This window comes from Coturnix japonica, chromosome 2, assembly GCF_001577835.2.
Source record: "Coturnix japonica isolate 7356 chromosome 2, Coturnix japonica 2.1, whole genome shotgun sequence".
NCBI lineage: Eukaryota > Metazoa > Chordata > Aves > Galliformes > Phasianidae > Coturnix > Coturnix japonica.
In genome coordinates this window covers 34,201,226-34,223,059 of record NC_029517.1, presented here as the reverse complement: position 1 = coordinate 34,223,059, position 21,834 = coordinate 34,201,226, and the positions used below count along the sequence as shown (strand labels likewise).

The 21,834-nt window shown below is 42.5% G+C and overlaps 1 protein-coding gene and 1 long non-coding RNA gene across 9 annotated transcripts in view; one reads left to right on the top strand and one right to left on the bottom strand.

The window, feature by feature from the left end:
- The window catches only part of THRB (thyroid hormone receptor beta), a 160,803-nt gene extending 144,078 nt beyond the window's left edge, over positions 1-16,725 (top strand). For all 8 annotated transcript variants that reach the window (XM_015853981.2, XM_015853980.2, XM_015853984.2 and 5 more), the window contains 5 exons: positions 810-957; positions 2,736-2,941; positions 5,999-6,145; positions 10,111-10,369; positions 11,217-16,725. In XM_015853981.2, the coding sequence (XP_015709467.1) occupies positions 810-957; positions 2,736-2,941; positions 5,999-6,145; positions 10,111-10,369; positions 11,217-11,458 (1,002 nt within the window). In that variant the 3' untranslated portion in view covers positions 11,459-16,725. The remainder of the gene's footprint in view (positions 1-809; positions 958-2,735; positions 2,942-5,998; positions 6,146-10,110; positions 10,370-11,216) is intronic.
- LOC116652875 overlaps positions 15,602-21,834 on the bottom strand; it is a 29,340-nt gene continuing 23,107 nt past the window's right edge. The window contains exon 2 of the long non-coding RNA XR_004306053.1: positions 15,602-18,691. This is a non-coding gene — a long non-coding RNA (uncharacterized LOC116652875). The remainder of the gene's footprint in view (positions 18,692-21,834) is intronic.

The window sequence follows — 21,834 nt, the reverse complement described above, 5'->3', positions numbered from 1 at the left end:
GACCAGGGTGTGTGGTGTGCTCAAATCTGAGACTTCAGTGGAGCTACAGTACTTGGTGTGAGCTGAGGATCTGACCTCCTATCAACTGCAATTGGCTGTATGTATATTATTGTAGGTAGATAGAATATACATAGAGAGTTCTTTGTTGGTGATGTTTGTTTTGAATATAGATGCTTGTGGGAAATAGGAATTCCTTTTCTCATAAATGCATATTTTTTCAGAATTATGGATCCATTATTTAGGGCCCAACTGAGAAGTTGAGTGAATTGTGTTTGACTGCAGAATTCATAGTCTTGCCCAGATTTGATTGGTTGGTTATTTCACTTTAGAGGAAGGGCACAAGTAAAACTGCTCATTCTTTGCCCTCTACTTACACTTAGTTATACGCCACCATTTTTGCCCTTAGCAGAGGCTGTCCTTTAATTAAGAGTACACATATGCCTCCCTTTGAAATCATTGTAATTTAAAAAGGGGCTCAAAATAAACTCTAGTTCCAATCAACAATAAAATTTATGCATGGAAATGCAGGACTTGAAGAAAACACGTAATCAGTATCTTTTTCCTCAAGACAGCTTTCCTTACGCTTTTACCTATCTCAGGGGTCTGTATGTTTTAATTTTTAAGGAGGAAATGTTTCTTGAATCTGAGAAAATGCCATAATCTATAAGTCTGTTTTGTTCTCTTTGAGAGTTTAATGGAGTATTTTATGCTGCTTACTTAGGTATGTTTCTACCAAACCAAATTGGCCACCAATTTGGAAAAAATACGCAGTAGTTCTGTTTCCCAATGTATTTATTTATCGCACTTAGGGATTTTTCAGAAGAACCATTCAGAAAAACCTCCATCCAACCTATTCCTGTAAATATGAAGGAAAATGTGTGATAGACAAAGTAACAAGAAATCAGTGCCAGGAATGTCGCTTCAAAAAATGTATCTTTGTTGGCATGGCAACAGATTGTAAGTATATTTTTCTCTTTTTCTTCATTTTCTCTCTCTCTCTCTTTTTTAATATGTATTTATTTGCTTTAAGTACGTTGGTTGGTGAAGATTGTTAAAAAAGAATGGAACTGACAACGTTTTTTGTTTTTAACCATTTGTTCTGGAGAATTATGCTCATTGCATCAACCCACTTCTGAATGCTGTAATATTTTGTTTACGCTTTACCAAGCTGCACCTTCTCCTGGCCTTTCTGGACTGAGTAACAATAGGAATGTTAACTCTTAGGAGGAAAGGAGGGAGGAATGCATCTGGATGGACACTTTGCTTGGAAAAAAAAAACATCTTGTTTAGAAAATTCTGGAGGATGTGAAACTGAATGCCGTTGTATGAGTCATCCTGCAGTTGTTTGTTTTATTTTTAGCCCTGAAGAAGTTATCTGCAAATAATTTGACTCTCATTCTAAAGAGCTAGAACATATGGCTGTAAGATTAACCCTTAGGGATCTTCTTTTCCTGCCACTGCACAGGGATTTACACCAATAACTTCAATTAGTGCAATGAGAGGAACTCATGTAAATCCCCCTGTGCATTGATGTTAATGGTTGTTGCCATTGTAATCCTCTGCAAATAAATAAATAAATAAAGACCAAAACCAAAACCAGACCCAATCAGGAAAATAAAAATATTCCAACTTAGCATTTTTCACTTGCAATGTAACGTGTGGCATTTTGTGTATAAAATGAAACAGAAGAAGTGAAACAGTTTCATTAAAGGCAGATGGTACTTAAAGAGAGGGAATGGAATGACTCTGGATCATCAGTTCAAATCCAGCCCACGTTGATGCATCAGGCAATACTGAGCATCAGCCATTTAGGAGCTGCACAGAATGAGAAGTTTGTCTGAGTCTGATTCTGACCAGCAGTTGCACTTTATGGTACCATAAAGTGGTGTCTATAGAATGCACATACAGGTGTGTCAGAGGAGCTGTCACTGAGACTGGAAGACAAGCCAGCTATCTCCAGACATCAGTACAGACTGAGGAATGAATATATTCAGGGCAACACTGCAGAGAAAGACTTGGAGATTCTGGTGGATGAAAAATTGGGTGTGAACTGGTAGTGTGCGCATGCAGCCCAGAAAGCCAGCTGTATCCTGGGTTGCATCAGGAGAGGGATGGCCAGCAGAGGGAGGGGATTGTCTTTCACTGCTCTGCCCCCGTGAGGCCCCATCTGGAGTACTGCATTGAGGCCTGGGGCCCCCAGTGCAGGGAAGACACTGAGCCTTTGCAACATGTCCAGAGAAGGGTCACTAAGATGATCAGAGGGCTGGAGCACCTCTTATGGAAGAAGGTTGAGGAAATAAGGTTCCCAGGAGACCTCATTGCGGTCTTCCAGTACTTAAAAGGAGCTTGTAAACAGAAGGGAGACCAACTTTTTATGAGGGATATTGACTTCAAACTGAAAGAGATTTAGAATGAATATAAGGAATAAGTTCTTTAGTGGGAGAGTGGTGAAGCCTTGACACAGACTGCACAGAGAAACTGTGGATGCCTCATCTGTGGAGGCTTTCAAGGCCAGGTTGGATGGGGACCTGGGCAGACTGAGCTGGTGGGTGGCAGCCCTGCCCACAGTAGTGTGGTGCACTAGATGATCTTTAAAATCCCTTCCAACCCAAACCATTCTATGATTGGTTAAGGTGTTGGTAATCAATTAGTACATCTGGTATAAATAGGAAAAACCTAAGTTCAGATAACTTCAGTAACTTCCTGCCGTTTTTGTATGCTCTTATCCTTGCTAGTGGTGCTGGATGACAGCAAGCGGCTGGCAAAGAGGAAGCTGATAGAAGAAAATCGAGAGAAGAGGCGTCGGGAGGAGCTGCAGAAAACAATTGGTCACAAGCCTGAACCAACAGATGAGGAATGGGAGCTGATCAAAATTGTCACTGAAGCACATGTGGCCACCAATGCACAAGGAAGCCACTGGAAGCAGAAAAGGAAATTTCTGGTAGGGGCTGCAGACATTCACACTGCTCTTGAAGTCAAGTTCCTTCATTTCTTCTGAAGTCCCTGCCCAGCATTGCAACCACTGGTGTATGTGCCAGTGTTTTGATTTATATGAAAAACTGATGATTGTTGATTCTTGGCTGATTCTCAATATTTGATCAGACCAGGTATTTAACAGATAAATAGCTTTCTGATGAGTTAAGGCTTACCTAGCTGGGTACTTTTAATGTTCTTTGGTAAGAAAAAGTGGGGAAAAATGACTCTCTCCTGTTTAACAGCAATATCCATCTATGATGTATAATACATCTTTTATTTATTTATGATACGTAGTATTCGTTGTCTTTTTAGGGACTAGCATACAAAGTATGTTAAATGTTGAAAACAATGACAAATTTCAATTGGAAGCTGACATTTTTAATTAACAACTTGTACTTCTTGTTTCCTTGTTCCAAAGGGAATACATTAATTAATTAAATTTGACTAGAAAAAATAAATTTAAATGAAAGCAGGACGGTATTTGAACTGTAGTATTGCAGGTTTGCAAATCGTGAATTTCCAGAGCATTGCTAAGGAGAATGCGTGGTGATTTGTGATGCTTAAGCTTAGGAAAAAGAATGTGTGGGGTTGTTTTCTTTATTTTCCTAACTCAGTTTTTAAGGAAAATCTGTGCAGAATATGGGATGTTTAGGCAGCACAGAAGAGGTATTATAGACTACATGTCAGGAATTCACAGGCATGCTTAACAGTCTGTATATAGCAAATCAAATAGAAAATATCCATTTTTTTTTCAAGCGTAGGCTCCTACTGCCTAATCCACCATAGAAATCATGACCCCCTGTTAAATGGCTAAGATAAGTTTTGGATTCAAGCAGCTTATCCCTTTTATAAAGTTCTGTTAATTCTAGTAGCAATTTCTATACGAATGGCCACACGTTCACAGTAGTGTGCAGTCAAGAACACGCAACCAGTGGTTGCTGGCAAGAAGCAAAAGAGAAATTTCCAGTTTTCCCGCATAGCAAGGTTTGCTGCATTTCTTTTTAACAGGCCAAGAAACTGAAACTGTAACATCAGCTGTGCTAGCATATTTGATTACTCAGTACTATTTGATTTTGGTGTCACTTGCTTTAGAGTAAAAAGGGGGGCATGAGGTGATGTGAGGACAAGACTACTGGGAAAGGAGTCAGATAGGGCAAAGGCAGGGGTGGCAGCTGTAACGGGCAGCTCAGAAACCAGCTGTGATTTCCTCAGCTGGTTCCTAGACCAGGTCAAACTGTTCTCAGTGCTCTAGGGCCTCCTTGGTTTTTTTCAGGGCTCATGCGTGAAGCCCTACAGTTTCAAGGTAAGTGTAGAGAGCTCACTGACACCTTGCAGTGAGCACAGAAGGGAAAGTCCAGGATGGCCTGACAACTTCAGGCCAAGGGCTTTGAAAGCTCCATGCCAGAAGCTGTTGGAGAGCAAGAGAAGCTGACTGCATGCCCCAGCAGCAGGGGGTCGGCCCTGTGGCAGCTGAGGCTGATTTTTCAATAGTGGGAGCTCCCTGGAGGTCTGGATGGTTTTTTCCTATTGAGGTGAGATAGGTGGCAAGGGCTCTCCAGCAGCTTGCCTTTCTGGAGTGTGTTGGTTTTAGCTAGTCATCCTGAATTCTTCTGGCTTTCCCATGGCAATTCTGTGTTCTCTCTTTTTGTAGCTAGCACACGCACTGTTATGTGTGGCTTTTGCTTTGGGTCTTCGTGCTTGGAAGCGATGAAGATTGTTTATCATGAGCACACAGACAATGTGGTTTAGTTTCCCAAGATTCAGGGATGGGGAGGGTCAGCCTAAAACTGGGATTATTTCAGCTTTTTAGCAGGAGGAACTCCTACATAATTGAGCCCAGTCCTCTTCATTGTTCTTCTACAATTGGTGCTTGTTTTATTAGCTCACTGCTGAGTTTTTTCATGAAAGAAGTTAGGTTTGGATTCAGATTGGTGACAAAGATAGGGAAGGCACTTCTATGGTGTGTTGCTTTAAAAAAATATTGAACACAAGTTTTCGTTATCAACAGCAGTTTCAGCACCTCTCCTGTTTAAGTGCCCTTACATGAATGTCATGAAATCCATCACTTTAAAAGGCATTCTTCTCTGAGTCTTACCCAGTTTTTAACTGTCTAACATGAACAAAATTGAATTCCTGCATACTGTTTGGCAGGTATTTTATAGCTGCAAAGCTGCACTTAGCAAACAGAGGAACAGCTTTATATGTCTGTTTTAAAAACACACGGTAACATTGACAAACTGTCATAGAATCAGGTGAGCCAGTTGAAATGCAGTTGGAATAAAAAATACTCGTTGTGTATATTGATCATACCTATTACATTCTGTGTTCCTGTAGAAAGCTTGAAAATTGGATTTTTTTTCTCACTTGGAGAAGCCTTGATTTGAAATCACACAGAAGGTGATTTTCAACAAGAATTTTACCCAGACAAGCTCGAATTCTAGTCATTTTATCCAGACAAGCTTTGTGTTTGCTTGTTCTTAGTCATCTGTTGTTTTAGCCTAGCTTTGGAAACAGGCCTTGGCAATTGTCTGAAGCTCAGTGATACCAAGAAATCTGCTCTGGGGAGGATTTCAGAACTTGGAGTGGGTTAAATTGCCTTGTACTGCAAAGCTCTGAGAATATTCTGGGGGTAGCGAGTCACCTCAACTCCCTTTGCTTTTAGACCAGCCTGGGAGTTCTCATCACTGTAAGAAGCAAGATCAGGCCTATATTTTTAACCAAAAAATACCCCACATGAGCCACACCCACAAAGTATACGGAAGGAGGCACAAGGAAGAGACTACTTGTGCCTCTAATGCAGCTGTCCACACAGCACGGATAGTGGTGCGCCAGACCCCCATTGCTATGTGCGATCTTCTCTTTCACAGAATTCGCTTTTTGTGGCATAATGGATCATCACTTAAAAGCAGATAGTATCGTTATCGTTTGTGATTGTAGCGTGAGCCAAACAGAATTTGTTAGAATATCAAACGCTCTCTGTAAGATAGATTGTTCCTTCAAATATCTTTGTTTATATCCTTAGCCAGAAGATATTGGGCAAGCACCAATAGTCAATGCCCCAGAAGGGGGGAAAGTGGATTTAGAAGCCTTCAGCCAGTTTACAAAAATTATCACACCAGCGATTACAAGAGTGGTGGATTTTGCCAAAAAGTTGCCTATGTTTTGTGAGGTAAGACAAACTCCTTGCGTCCCTCATTTACTAAGCTGTGGTTATTCTGTATTCAAAATGCTGGCACAGAACTGTAACAAGAAGGATCATACAAAAAAAAAAACCACCAAAAATCACTGTGTTTAAAATAAAAAAAAAAAAAAAACTGGATTAGAATCATTGGTATTTTTATGATTTCTCTTTATCCCATGACAGCCGGACTCCTGATTTTGTTCATCTGGAACTCATCACAATTCACTAGAGACCTGAAAGTGGCTTCAGAGGTAGCCTTGAGCAGAGCAATGAACAAAAAGAGACCATCTAAAGTTATATGTTATACGTTTAATCAGATATTTTAGCACAGGCTTCTTTCTGCACTTCCCAGCTCCTTGACAGGTGTACTGTTGTGGAGTTGGATCTGTGCAGTAATAAATGCTCCAAATTCAGGAATGCATCCCCACCCAGGAGTGACACTTGCTTCATTGTTTTCCCTAGGCATGTTTTTCCTTAATAGGAGGGAGTGCATAAAATAATACGGTGTCATTCCAGGTAGGTATTCACATGTAAAATATACTCTAAATAGACTGAAATGGGCTTGGCTGCACATTAAGAGTAGAGAGGCCGTAGGCTGATTTCATTTACAGCAAAGCCACATTTTTATTGGAGGAGCAGAAGCAATGGCTGATGATTTTTTTTTTTTTCCCAGATTAAAAAACATTATCGTAACTGCAGCCTGAATATAACTGAAATAGTATCTCAGATTTAATAATTTTAAGTCTTGTGGGTCCCTTAATATCCACAACCGTTGGAGTTTTAATTCATATTTATTCTTAATCCAGCTGTGGAAGGATACCTGAATTCCTTCCCACACTGCAGAGAAGCACCTGCCTCTGCTGGAGTGTGACTATGTTTGGGGAGTTCAGTGGGCTCCCGAGGATGAGGACTGTTTTTCCCTCTTACACACAGTCATCCAGGAAAGATGTCTAAGTAGTGTTTTCTTCTTCTGTGGTTGACAGCTTTTCTTTAAGGTCATTCAAGGAGAGTTATGTCAGCTAATGGTCTTAGCATCCCTTAGCATCTACAGAGCAAAAAGTGGTAAATATCAATAGTTGCCGTAGTGTAAATAGCTTTCTCTGGCTAACCTTAACATTGGCTCCACCAGAGCATGAAATAGTGACCAAGCATGAGGACTTTAAAGTACAAGGAATGTATCCATAGATCAGGAAGCCCCTGCAGCATCCAATGTCTGAGGGAAACTGTCTCTTCTGATTTGGTGTTTGTTGGTGGGAAGTTGCACTGGCATAACAAGGTAGTCTTTTCAATTTAGAAGGCTTTGCCAGTCACACATAGACTACAGTGCCCATCTGACATCTTCTACCCCTCCTGGCTACCGTGGGCCCACTTGTGTCAGAGCTGAACAGGAAGCATGGCTGAAGAAGTCAAGGAGTTGTTTGGCATCACCTCTGTAGGCTGCACAGTTCAGCTCGGATAGGCTTTGTTTACAGCTGAACCACTGTGTAAACCTGACACCCGTACACAGCAAGGTTTGACAGCAGAGAAGGACAACTCATAGTGAATGGAAAGGGATAGGACAGCTGTCCTGAGTTGTCATACAGTTCCCACTGCAGCATAAAGAAAATGACAAATGTTTGCTCTTTTTTCAGAGGGCACTGTCTTGTTAACTTTGTTTCATACATCTGTTTTCTAATCCATATCTTTTTCTTAGAAGGAATACTGTGCGGGCTGTGTTTATAAGAAAAATAAAAAGCCTCCTTTCTCCCATGGGACCTACACAGCATTCAGATATGATCTCAATTCTGAAGTTGGGCTGGCTGCCTCAAACTGCCTCTTCTTGCATGTGTTTTAACATCACTTCCATCTGTTCCACTATGTCTCAAGGAACAGACATGAGGCTTACCTACCTGTAGTACCCTGTGTCTTCCTCCCTTTCTTGTACATGGGAACAATGCCTCCCTTTTCCCGGTCACAGGGGACTTTGTCTGAGAGCCGTGTCTTTACAAATATGATTCCATGCCTTTACAAATATGATGGAGAGTGGCTTGGCAATCGCATCAACCAATTCTTCCAGGTCCCTTCCTTTCTTCTCCCCTTTTTCATTTCTGAACGATTCTATGATTCTTTCTTTTATGTTGACTTTTTCTCTGTCACTGCCTTTTCTTTATCTCTCATGGCTGCTCTCAGGTATCTTTCTTGAGTTATTTATTTCTTACTGTATTCCTTTCTTACTTCAATCTCAGAGTCACAGTGGCTTTGTCACTGGTAGCAAGACTGCCACTGCTTGTGCAGCCTTCTATACTGTACTGCTGAACTGAGTATGATCCTCCAACAGAGTGACTGCCCTGAACAGGATGAGTCATTTTTCTTATGTATCAAACACTTTACACCTGAAGTTGTCATTGCTGGAAAAATAGCTGCATGATTCAACAGCTTTGCTGTCTTTGTGCTTAAAACTCTTCTCTAACAGACTTTCCACTCGTGTCAGGTAATTTTATGGCATCGACCCTACATGGTTTTACACCAAATAAGAGTAATTACTTTGTGAATGCAAGTTGCCACATAAAATTATAATGATTGTTTGTACTGTTGTGGGTTTGTTTTTATTTTATTTCTAATTTCTAATTGCAATTTATGTAAATATAATAATGATCCAAAGAAACTGGAATCACTTTTCTATGTATGTGATATTTTGCTGATCATTTAATGACAAAATGGTGTTGGTGGGTTGTTTTGGTTTTTTTTTTTCTTTTTGCTATTGTTGGATTACCTATGTAAACATAAAGACATGCTTTACAGATAACAGAACCTACATCTGCCAATTTGGACAGCTTACCACTTTTTTTGAAGTATGAAGGAGATGAGTTTTGCCATATGCCCTGAAGACCACAATTACGCACCAGCATAAAAGCTGGACCTACACCATAGATTGTTTTTTGTCCATCCAACAGTAATATAGAGAGTCTATGGAGATCAGTTGTCATAGGCTAAACGTACCTAATAAGTTGTCTGTTGTTTAAAATGGACAGAGAATTTACAACATATGCTCTACTGATTGACGTGTGTCTTTTAGATTAATATATTATGAAAAAATATATATATATATATGAAATAGATATGAAATATATATGATATATATATACATGAAATATATATATAAATATATATTATATATATATAATGAAATATATATGTGTGTGTGAAATATGAAATATATATATATATTTCATTTGGTTTATTTAAAAAGCAGTCTACTCTGATGGGCTCTCTCAAACATCTTTCTTCGTCTCTGGTCAGGTGAAAATCAAGCATAGCTGACAGTGCATCTAACTGGGATGGCTGATACCTTTACCAGTCCCATTTGCAGGTTATGCCAAGCTGTAAGCTGAGAGAGCTCAGGTGGAAGAGAGAAGGGTAAACAGCTGAGAACAGTGACGATTTCAGCCATCTTGGTTCAGCTACCCTTATACAAGACAAAGCTGACAGTGTGTGTTACCACTAGCCTGGCAACTGACAGGTCTGCCTCATTCTCCACACCTTGTGAAAGGTTTGCAAACAGGAAGCTATGTCCTTTAGGTTTACTGGACTTAATTCTGTAATGTTGCCATGAATTAAGAGATCCCATGGAACTGGAAGGCTGGGCCACTTCTCCTGAGCACCTGTACTACTTTGGTTTGCTGTGAATATCATGCCCAGGGCCACTTCCCTGCAGCTGAGTCATCACTAGATTTCCTAAGGATATGTGGGGATGTTGGCCTGCCAGGACTTTTGAAAGCAGGAATGTGAGTCTTGGGCTTTTGTGCTGTGCACGAGAACTAGCTGGTAAGTGATATGTTTCCAGGATGACTGTACTTTGCTAGGTAGTGTCCTGGGCTGTTCACCATGAATTCATGGTCATGGATTTATTGTAGTTATAAACCATCTCAGTTTGAAAAACACTTCTTTTTCTTTGCCATTTATAATTGCTGCAGCTGCCATGTGAAGACCAGATCATCCTTCTGAAAGGCTGCTGTATGGAGATAATGTCCCTCCGAGCAGCAGTTCGCTATGACCCCGAGAGTGAGACTTTAACGCTAAATGGGGAGATGGCCGTGACAAGGGGCCAGCTGAAAAATGGGGGTCTCGGCGTAGTGTCTGATGCCATTTTTGACCTGGGCATGTCTCTTTCTTCATTTAACCTGGATGACACCGAGGTTGCCCTTCTCCAGGCTGTTCTGCTCATGTCGTCAGGTGAGAACAGAAACATATTGGGATTCTGACCATTTTGAAACACTTCAGGCTTTGTCAGAAATCTCTCTTCAGAAGAAATAGGACATATTAGATCTCGTGTTGCTAAATGGAGTAACGCAAATGAAATTCTCTTTCAAAATCCTGATGCATTGTCAAATCAGTTTGGTGAGCAGGTGGGAAAAACAAATCAGAGAGGCAAGCATAGAAGTGGCACTGGTAGTACATCTTGCTCAGTTTAGTGACTTAACAAGGAGGCAGGGGGGATCATCAGACAGAAATCAGAAAGATCTGGTTTAGAGCCATTTTGCCTTGACTGAAAAACTAGTTATTTAGATACAGTTTTCCTTACAATTAAGTTCCCATTCCCTCTATATACTGTCATGCACTGGCTGAGAAGTACAGTTTACACACATTTCCAGCAGTCTCGCATGTATAGTTCAACCTTTGTTGTTTTCCTTATGAAATAACCACTGTTTGCTACGTGGCATTTGAGAGCTGTCTTACACTGGGACTGTTTTAGCTGGTCTCTCAGTGATGTCATACAGGAGCAGCACAGACCATTTCATATCATTTCCAAACAATTTATTTCCTTCTCAGATGAAATATGTTTTCAAATATGCTTCAACTTGTCACGTCCTGCCTATAAGGGGAGGGAAGGGGTGACCACATTTGCCCCTTGGTCCTTTACACGACTGCAAGCGATATGCTCAGCGTCAAAGAAATTGTTTGTGCCGGAGCCAGATTCATTTTCTTACAACAGAATAATTCTATTTTTTCCTAACTTATGATCAGATATTCCATAAAGTAAATGAATTTTAAAGATAATTCTGTTTCTTTGTATCTGCAGATCGCCCGGGCCTTGTTTGCGTCGAGAGGATAGAAAAATGTCAAGAGGGTTTCCTCCTGGCATTTGAACACTACATTAACTACAGAAAACACCATGTTGCACATTTTTGGCCAAAACTGCTGATGAAAGTGACAGATCTGCGAATGATTGGAGCCTGCCATGCCAGCCGCTTCCTGCACATGAAGGTGGAGTGCCCCACAGAACTCTTCCCTCCGTTGTTCCTGGAGGTGTTTGAGGACTAGAGAGACTGGAGCGGTCCTCTGCACCCCTGTCGCACTACTGGCTGTCATTTCATTCCATTGCCCAGCTCTTCTCAAACCTGTTTGTTCTTTTGTTTTCTTCTGATTCTTGAGGTGGGGTTGGGCTTTCGTTTGAGTTTTTCTTTGGGGTTGCTGGGGGCAGTTGTATACACATGGATGAAAACATCCCTTTCTGCTGGTACTTGTGACTATTGCAATTTGTTCTTCAGTCCTTTGATGTGAATGCTTTGACAGCTTAACAGTGAAATAGAAACAGACCAGTTTCATTCACCAGCACTTACGTGGTCACCAGCTCACATGCATCATTGCTTGGAAAATATGGGAGATAAATCAAAGTGGCAGAAAATAAATTGGCCTCCAAGTTAAAACAGCAATTGATAATTTGATCCTGGCAATTCTGTCTGCTGTTACCTCACTTTGCAGGGTACTAGTGACCGTTTCGTGAGATGAAATATCTAGTCTTTGTGGTTGTTTCTATCGTTAACGATCACCCTTAGGATCTAGGACCATCATTGTCATGATCCCATCGTTATCTTTGGATCGTTCCAATGGATGCAGTTTAACGGTGCCCCATAAATCAAGTACTTAGTGTATGCAAAGTGAGGGAAGGGACTGAGTCATTTTTTTTCCATGTGTACAGAAAGTAAGATTGTTCAGTTCTTACTACTCCAGGTAACTTCACTGGAAGCTCTGCTGGGGGAAGGAGGGAGATTTGATCCTCTGATGTGCTTTTTCCTGAGTAGGGAAGTCTGCTTTTTCTGAGATTTGCAGTAAATTCAGTGCTCTGAAGAAGTCGGCTGTTTGTCAGAATAGCAGTATTTCCTACGACTTATTCAGGGATGTGAATGAATGAAACCTATGGGATGACCGTCAGAGAGAACAGAAACCAACTGTGCTATTGATGTCACTCAAGACTGTACAGCTTTGTCCCGGTAGTACAAATAGTATTGCTTGGCAGTAATCTTTTGTTTTATATATATATATAAAGTTTATATGCACGTATATATATAATTTTATATATATATAATTATGAATCTTCAGCAGATGTCTTAAACATATTTCCATGTTTTTATCATCTCTCTCTCTTTCCTTCTATCACTCTCTCCTGTGTGTGTATGTGTGTTGATCAGCTAGGTTCTCCCTCCTCAGTGTGTGTATGTGTTTTGTTTGGCTAGTTTCTTACTTGATTCCTTCACGTAATTTATTTCCACTAACTGCACTAGCAGGAGCTGAGCTGAAAGATACGAAGTCCAGCTGCCAAAATCTGCAAGTCAGTACTCAGTGATGCTGGAATGTTTGAAGCCTGTAATGAGGGCTTTATTGGTAGAGAGTGATTCCTTTCTGTTATCCATCACTATTCAGGGTTGTTGTCCCTGTATTTTATAAACTTGATATTAAACCATTCTCTGAATTGTATGATACATCAAAAGCATTCTTCTGTTCTTCCTGGAAACTCAAGAGACCTGTTTTGCACTTCCTCAGATCCCACATTCTTTTGTGTTGTGCATTCATTTGTACCAGTTTCTGTCTCTGTTATTCATTGATACATTTGCCTGGCAACTCAGTGGGCACTGCTACAACTAATGTGTTGATTTTCAAAGCTCATGCCCCGTGTCCAGACCCATACATTATATGTTTGTTCCCTCATAAGATCACAATACTCAGGAAAATATATAGGTGGAGCACAGTATCTTTGTGCCAGGGATGAAATTCTTTTCACCTCTGTTTCCCTTTAACACTGATGAAGTGTTTGGAGTGCTATTGGCTCTATTGTCAGGGATATGGAATCTTGTTGTGCCTGCTCTTTGATATCATATGATGTACCCATGGTGAGTGTTGAGTGTTGATGTTATTCCTTGGGGGTTGTGCCTGTAATTTCATGAGAATATAAAACACAATGGGATGTTGAGGGCTTTTTGAAGGTACCAAGTAGACAGGCCTTTGGAAATAAGCCTTTAAATGCTTGCTGAAATTGAAGAACCCCCATTGTGGGCTGGCTCTATTTGCTCAATATCAAAACGTGTGCAAGCTACATGGATTCCATGTAGAGCACTGCATCTTGGGGACAAGGATCAGGAAAGATTCTAGCCTCTGGAACAAGAAATCACACGACAAGAAAAGCTCACATATATTCAGTTCTGCACAGTCTCAGATGAACAGCATCTGCAGTAAGTGAAGTGTATTAGACATCTGATTTGAGGGTGGCTTGGTAGGGCACTGGTAGTATACAGGGAAAGCAAAAAAACAGCATCTGTATGCAAATGGCTCTCAAGAAGAAGATATCTTTTGGAGGTTTGTACTCCCAGAATCACAGAGTTCCTTCTGAAACCAACCTGAGTATCTCATCTATTTGCTAAATGTGAGCTTGAGTTAGTGTAAAAACTTGTAGCTGTGCTGTGGATGAGGACAAGGAGAAAGTCACTTTCTTCTGGTAGTATTCACAGCGACCTCACTACAGCCTCCACCATATTTTATGTATTGCTCAGAACCTCAGTTTCTTAGAGTCACACTGCTGCCTGAGAGGCTCAGTCTCTCATTAAGGTCAACATTTCTCATCCTCTGGGTTATAAAGAAAATCAGCAGCCTAAATGTTGTGGTTGGAAGTCAATACTCAGTAGTGACTTTTTGCTGCCTTTAACTACTGGGGCCCACACTACTGGCTTTTGAACGCTTGGGAGTGTCGGGACTGCAGTAATCAAAAAATAAGGATCAGAATTTAGAAAAAAATACGAGAGTTACTGGATCGACATGGGGAAGCAGCAAGAGGTGAAGAAACTCACAACACGTTGGGTAGAACTGCAGCTTGAGGTAGCGCTGAGAACAAACACTTTGTGCAGGCTGCTGCAAAAATCATTGCTCATACAGGAATTTGTCTGCCAAGGTTACTGTAGCAGGTCAAGAAGTTTTGAAACACAGCCTACACAAGTGGATGTCTGAACTCAGGCATGTCAGCTGCTGTTAGGCATCCAGGCTCACGGCCTGACTTGCTGGTACTGAAGCATCTTGGGGATGCAGCTAATCAGGATTCAGAACAACGAGCATCCTTTGTTAGATGGTTGCAGATGAGCAATTAGGCAAACCAACTTGGAGAGGTTCAGCAGTCCTTTAAGCTGTAAGGATGGTATCAGTGTGCTTTTCTAGCTTTTTAGATTATATTGGAGTCTGGTTTTGACTAACCAAGGGGGATTAGTAGCATTCCTCAGCAGAGTACTAAGACCAAGCTCTTAGTCTGACATGTAATGACCTCTCATCTCCTACCAGTCTTACTCTGTGTGTCTTCATCGACTTCCTCAGTCTGACTCCTGATTTACGTGACCGTGAGAGCAGAACTAGAATCTGTGAGGATGCTGCAAAAGGCTCTTACTGGTGAATGAGGACCTTTGTCCTGCCATGACTCAGGTCACCGTAGGACTGAGCCACTGGATTTACCATCTGAGTGGCAGGCACTGGTCAGCCAGTCTGTAGGACCTGTACAGAGAGAAACAACAAACAGCACTTCTCACTGCGGTTCAGGGTCTTGTTTCTGATGGTGCCACATTACCTTTGTTTTTGCTTTGTGGTCTACACGTGGGTCTTGCATAGGAGATGCTTCCTATCAAACTCGATTGTCATCGTTCACAGTTTTGCCCCAAGTAATGTATGCATTTAGATACTCATTTCTTGTGTCATCTCAGTTAAGTTATGATTTTTATGACGACATATAACATGCATAATAATGATTCTTGTTTACACTCTGCCAAAATGTAGGCGTTAGAGTTAGACCTCCGAGATCCACAACCATTCTTGAGCAAAATGCTGCTTCTTCAGAGGCAGGCATTGGAAAGTGGAAAAAAAAACCTGTCCAGAACGATCAGCTGTATCCGAAATCTGCCAAGACAAGGCTGTTGATCACAAGCAGAGCATGTCATTGCTAGCAATGCATTTTTATGCTATGGAACTCTAACCTGTATGTGTCATATTGACTTTTTGCTGCATGAATCATAAACTATAAAAATCAGTCCTATGGTTTTGAGACGTAGCCAGCATTCCTAAGGCTAAACCTTTTTCATTGACTGAATCAGAATCCACAACCAAGGAACGTGCACCTCTCACTGTGAGAGCAGTCGGAAGAGTTGAACGTTTATCTTTTCTCCAAGGAAGAGGCAGTAGGACCTCTTGACATGTCTTGTTGTGATCATCTGGAAATGATTGCCAGACGTTTCCTTTTGATAGAGCGACGAAGTGATCCGTATTTAAATTTTATAGAGAGAAATTTTATTCTAGTGTGATAGAGGTTTATTTTCCACTTAAGGACTCAAAAACAATGTGAGCACATTTTTTTACTACGGTATATTTTTGCTTTAAAATTAAAAACAAACAAAAAAAATAGAAAAATAAAAAGGTTTGGCCTTACCACGAAGTTTTAGTGTGTCGTATAGATGTTAGCAAATGCAAAGAGTATGCATTGTTTGTGTGTATCCACATTGACTGATGTCGCCTTCAAAAAGCAATATTGTGCAGGTAATGAGTTGTTTGTGACCGTCCATTGCACAGTTTACCTTCTTCAAAAGCTGACCTTGTTTATGCACAAGACAATCAAATGTAAATCTACATCAGCACCCGGGTGTAGATTAAGTTCATGTAAATTACTGAGCACAATGTAAAACATTAAAGGACACTTTATTTAATTACACATTTAATGTTGGTGGAGATAGTATCAGGGCATGAACTAGCTGACATACTGTCATTTCTTTTGCTCTTTTCCTACTTCCTTAGCACTCTTCAGTTTGAGTTTGCTCACAAATACATCACATTAGTTATTCAGGCTTTTATTTTTTTAAGAGAAGGGTGGCTTGGGTTGGTTGGTTGGTTGTTTTTATCAAGTTAGGTGGGAGGACTTCTTACTTTGTCTGTGAGGTTTGTGGGTTTTGCTTATTTGGTTCATTATTTTTTATACCGGTTTCGTGCCCTGAGGGTAAGGCAAACATCACGCAGTACAGTACAAAAAAATTTACCTTGGATGATGTATTTTTTTGCAAGCAGTGTTAAGAGTTATGCTAGATTGGTAATATTTTTTCAGCCTAAAATATATTAAAAATCTGTGATCACAAATGTTTTAAACTATCTAAAGAGAAAATTTGTATATTTGGGGGAAGAAAATAATTTTTACATAGCTTTTGTATGCAGATATTAAAATGTAATTATGAATATAGTGGGCATAGATAACTGTGTAAGCTTCAATTCTAAAAAAGAAAAAGCTTATAACTGAACGGTGGTCCTGGTCTCTCCTTCTCTTCGTTCCAGGCTGTGTATTCAGTTCTGCCACACACCTCACAATGCTGGCATGGCAGAAGTAGGGCCCAGGGCGATGTGTTGTGTTGGCACTGACTTGCTCACATTTCTATCCGTCTGCACCCCTTCGCTGCCTATCTTGTGCCCAATCTCCTCCCCTCCCTTGGGCACCCAGCCAGTGACTTTCACTTCCCAGCTCTGTACATCAGCCAAACCTAACTCACTTTGGTGAGCCGTGATTTACGTCTCATTCAATTACAGTTCTTGAGGGAACGCCCTTTCTGTCTGTGTTTGTTCCCAGTCTAGATGGGGCTGCCGTGACAAGAGAAATAGTCTTCCCGTCTTTTCACATTTTCCATACCTCAGTCCGCTGCCTGTTGGAGATCTCCTTGGTCAAATCTCCCCTCTGCTCTCATGCTCCTTTGTGGTGGTCTCAAGGGGTCTTTCACTCCCTCAGCAGGTAAAGCAAGGCCTGGACCCCAGATCCACAGTGGCTACTTGGCATGACCCAAAGGGAAGGCGCTGGGCACTACAACCTGTGGGAATGCGGTCTGCCTTCCAGGGCCAAGGCTCATGCTGAAGAGCCTGGGGGAAAACAATGAATCCACGTTCTCCCTAAATTAAATCCCTTAAAGCACCTGTGGAAGTGCTGCCAAAGCCCCAGGGCGGGTTGCTGTGCTGAGGATGTGGGAGTTGTGGGCTGCTCGGTCCCACCGTGGAGTGAGGCACTGATTTGCTGCAGCACAGTTGCTGGCTGGAGGGAAGAAGGAATTCTGCTGCTACAGACCTCACGCTGTTGGCTGTGATGTCCTCAGGCCTCATTGTTGGCAGTGGTGATAGAGGCTGTGCTCACCCAGAAATGGTTTGTGGTCCTGTGGAGAGGAGCTGAAGTCTGTCAGCTGTGTTTGCTCCAGTATGTGCACATCATTGCAGAGGGCAAAATAAAAGGTGGTTCTTGACAGTGAGCAGCAGGCACTCTGTGACCAGAGCGGGCTGCTGTGAGCCACCCTGTGCACCCTGAGCCCTTCTGTGCACAGCTGCACCATATTCTGCCTTGTGGCAGCAGTGGGTGAGACTGCTCTCCCCTTGAAAAATGGGCCATGCATCATAAATCCCAGCATGGATTTACAAGTCCAACATTAAATACCTGAATCTTACCCTCGTGGCTGTGTGTGCGGTGTGCTATGCCCAATAGCACCAGTGATGAAGAAATAAGTGTTTATACTCAGAGTGCCTGCAGGTTCACCGACTTCACACAAGCAATAGTGAAATATTTGTGAGGTGCCCAAAGGAGACAGAAATCTCACCCTGACCTTTGGGTGCTTTGGGAAGCCAAAGGCCTGGAAAGGTGATACAAGTTCAGCACTGATGTACAGAACCAGGGTGGATTTCACAGGGAAGGTGGGTCAGTCTGTATGTGGGTTTTACTTGGAAAATACTGTTTAAAAACAACAACAGCAATAACAACTAACAGAGACTCCAGCAAAAACTATGACAGAGTCCTACCCCAATTGTCAGTGGAATCTGAATACACAAGAGATGGTGTGAGTGGATGATGGGTAATAGAAGTAGATCAGAGCAGTGTCCACCTGAGCAGGAATTCTGAGTTGCAAGAAGCAAAAAACAGTGTTGCAAACTCGGCAAGAAAACAGCACATAAAGGGAGAAAAAAGTGCTTTGTAGCTGTAAGGCCCTTCATATTTCCCTGTTCAGTGGTAGCAGCGAAAGTGAGGAAGTTTTCTTTGCTGGAATAAGTATGAGGGCAGCGAGCTTCGCCAGCTGCTGCAATGGTGATACGGAAATGAGAGTCTGTGCATGCTGTGCATACCTGAATGTATGTCTAAAGGTTACCAAAGCAGTTGTCAAATGCTGAAAACATGTCCAAAAGTGAAACATCAGAGACCGACTCTCCACTTATGGAACAGGAAAACAAGGAACTGAAGACCTGAAAAAAAAAAAAAAGCACCAATATAAATATCTGAGGCTGCGGCAAGTCCTGGCAAGTAGATGAAGATCTAAAAACAGTGGAGGCCAATGAAGGAAAGGAAGAAGAGCTGTTAGGAGAACGCAAAGATCAGTTGTGCATACCTGAGGAGAGCAATTCAACACACACAAGGACTTGGTGTGGTCCCAAGCAATCCTAGGTTTGCTTGCTTTGGATGAAGGTATGCATAGTGGCTTTAGGCTGCCATTCTATCCCTCTAGAATCTGGGAAGCACAAAGAATAATGCGAGCTAACCTCGCACCATGGCTCAGTGCTTAGCACACTGCAAAGGGCTGCCTGTGACAATGCGAGTCCTGCGCCTTGCAGCTTGGGCAGTGTCTCTGAGCACAGCCTGCAGTGGGGCCTCATTAGCCAGGGGCTGTGTTGAGGCAGAGCTGTGAGGCTGGGAGATGCTGAAGGGTCAGTCCTCGCTTCCTGGTTTGGCACCACTCAGCTACAGGTGAGCGCTTCAGGCTGGAACCCACTTTTGAGGGTGAATTGTGCTGAGACGCTGCGTGGCCTCATTCTATCACAAAGTGGGGAGTGATAGGTGAGCGTGTGGAAAAAATGCACATCACAGCCTGAACAGATGAGTTGCCTATGAGAAAGAATTCGTATTATATGCAGTATATGCAGAGTCTGTGACTCTGGTTACTCTCATATGTGATGCTTTATAGTCTCCCACTTTGATCCATATGGCCACAGTATTAAGGGGGTGAAAGAGACATCTTGGCAGCCTGCTGCTGCTGATATTTGCCAGGGGTAATCCCAGGGCAAACACTGTACCAGTCAGCTGCCACCAGTACCAAGAACTTGGATGAGACCGACCAGCCAGTAGCATGAGTACCTCTCTATTAAACTGAGTGCTAACTTGCTTCCACCTACTTTATTTGGGGTTGTAAACCTCTTGCAAAAGCACTTTTGCATTACAGTGTAAGAGAACAAATCCTGTGCAGCCTGAAGTCAGGTGAGGCCCAGGTTCTGGGCATGGTAAGATTGTTCCTTGCACCTGAGATGTACGAGAGCTCGCAGATCCCATCAGTTGCTTTCACAAAATGCAGAAGAAAGTGTTCTGTTGCTCTACTGCAGAAGTAAATTCCGTGCCTGGAATGGTGAGCGTGAGCAACAGACACCCTACATGGCTGAAGCCTGGTGATTGTTTTTTACCACACATCTGGGTGTTTCCTCCATGTGCATCACATCCCCCTCACCAGACACGCTTTGGCTGTGAAGCAATACATGGCAAATACATTGCTGAGCTCCCCAAGGCACCAAATTTGCCTTTACTCTTCTGCTCATGTCCACACAGATGCAGCCTGGCCCCACAGAGCAGAGCACAGCTGGTATCCAGCTCAGCAAGTCGTAGCTTGTTGTCGAACGGCGGGAGAAAAGCAGACGACCACACCTGTCATTGACATATGATCAGCTATCTCGCAAGGGAGTAACTTTCAGGATATAACAAAAAGCTGCAAAGATACTCGGGATGGTATGTAATTGGAACCAATGATGAGCTCCACTTTTGCAATATGTATGAGCTAATTATCCGTATTATAAAGGTACACGCAGCCAAGGAATAAACGAGAATAGCTGATCATATGTCAATGACAGGTGTGGTCGTCTGCTTTTCTCCCGCCGTTCTGCAACAATTGGTGACCCCGACATGGCCTACCAGGAAGGATCGCAGCGGCGAAGGTGTTCGGATCCTTAAGCAGCGGGGATAGCATGCGCCAGGAAAAGAAGGTGCAGGTGCTCTACGTGACCTTACAGAAGGGCCTAGCCGATACGGGCCGACGACGTCCTTTAAGGCTGCAACAGCGTGCTGACAAATAGGTATGGGAAGGCAAGCGGTTTATGAATTATTTTCTTGCTTTTTTAAGAAAAGGTGTCAGGTATTTTCTTGCTTTTTGAAAAGAAAGTGTCAGGTTAAGGGGACAGACTTGCAAAAGGAACTCCCTGAGTTATTAGCGTATGGGTATGCTAAAGGGTTATTTCAGAATCCGCATTTAGTTTGATTTTGCTGATGCCGTAAATTGAGATGCAATTTTCAGGGAATATTAAGATGGATAAAAAGCTAAAAAATGCGGATGGTGGCGTATGTTTATAATGATTGTTGCTACATCAGGCAGAAAGGAAGCGCAGAGCAAGCTAGTGCTGTGAGGCGAGGAAATAAGAATTATAATGAATGGTCAGACTTGCCCGGTGCCCCTGCTTTGTTCCCTCATTAAAGGTTGCTCGCAGCTCGATGCTGCGTGCCAGGTGGCTTGTGGAGCCGAGTGGCCCCGTTCCGTCTCCCGGTAAGTCTGTATCAGACGAGCCGCCTGCTCGCCATGGCGCTTACAGCGGCCCCCTCGACCCCTTTGCAATGAGCCGCTCCCTGGGCACAGAGTGCCCTGCGGAGCGCGTCCGCGGAGCGGGGGGGATTGGGCTGCGCTGCGCGGGCTTGTTTAGAGGCGGGAGACGTGAGGGGTTGGAACAGTGCGACAAGGGCGGTGATCTGTCGTGCTAATGGGCGGTGGGGGATGCGGGGGTACTCGCCTAATGCTGCGGCGGACAGCAGGCTGCATCAGTGCTTTTACTGGAGTTGTTGTCACAATTGCGTCACGTCAGTCCAGTTTGGAGTAAAAGTGAGTCAGCAGAAATACTGGATTATATCTGGAGTACTCATTTGTCAATCTGAATTGTCGGGCTATAGCTTAGGTTGAATATATTCTCAGCACGAACAACTGCTATTTAATGGCTATTGGGAAAGAGATTGCCACAGAGCGTTGCGATAGTTTACGGCAGCCCGTGAGATCCCTTGGTATAGATGTCACTGTTTAACTTTAGGGGTGGGTCCTTTCATCCGGACGGAGGCCCATGCTTTATTAGGACAGCTAAACTGTTAGGAGGTCAATGTTCTTGCAGGCAGGCTAATATAAGATCAAGTGACAGTGTGGGCTGCGTCTTATATGGAATTCACAGCATGGGAAGAAATAGATTTTGGAGCGTTTTCTAGATAAGTGTAGCCGAGCATCAGAGAAGGCTGGATACCAGAGTACATGTAGGAAATTTAAATGCTAAAACATTGTGCACTTGAATTGTACATGCTACAGCTCGATGGCATT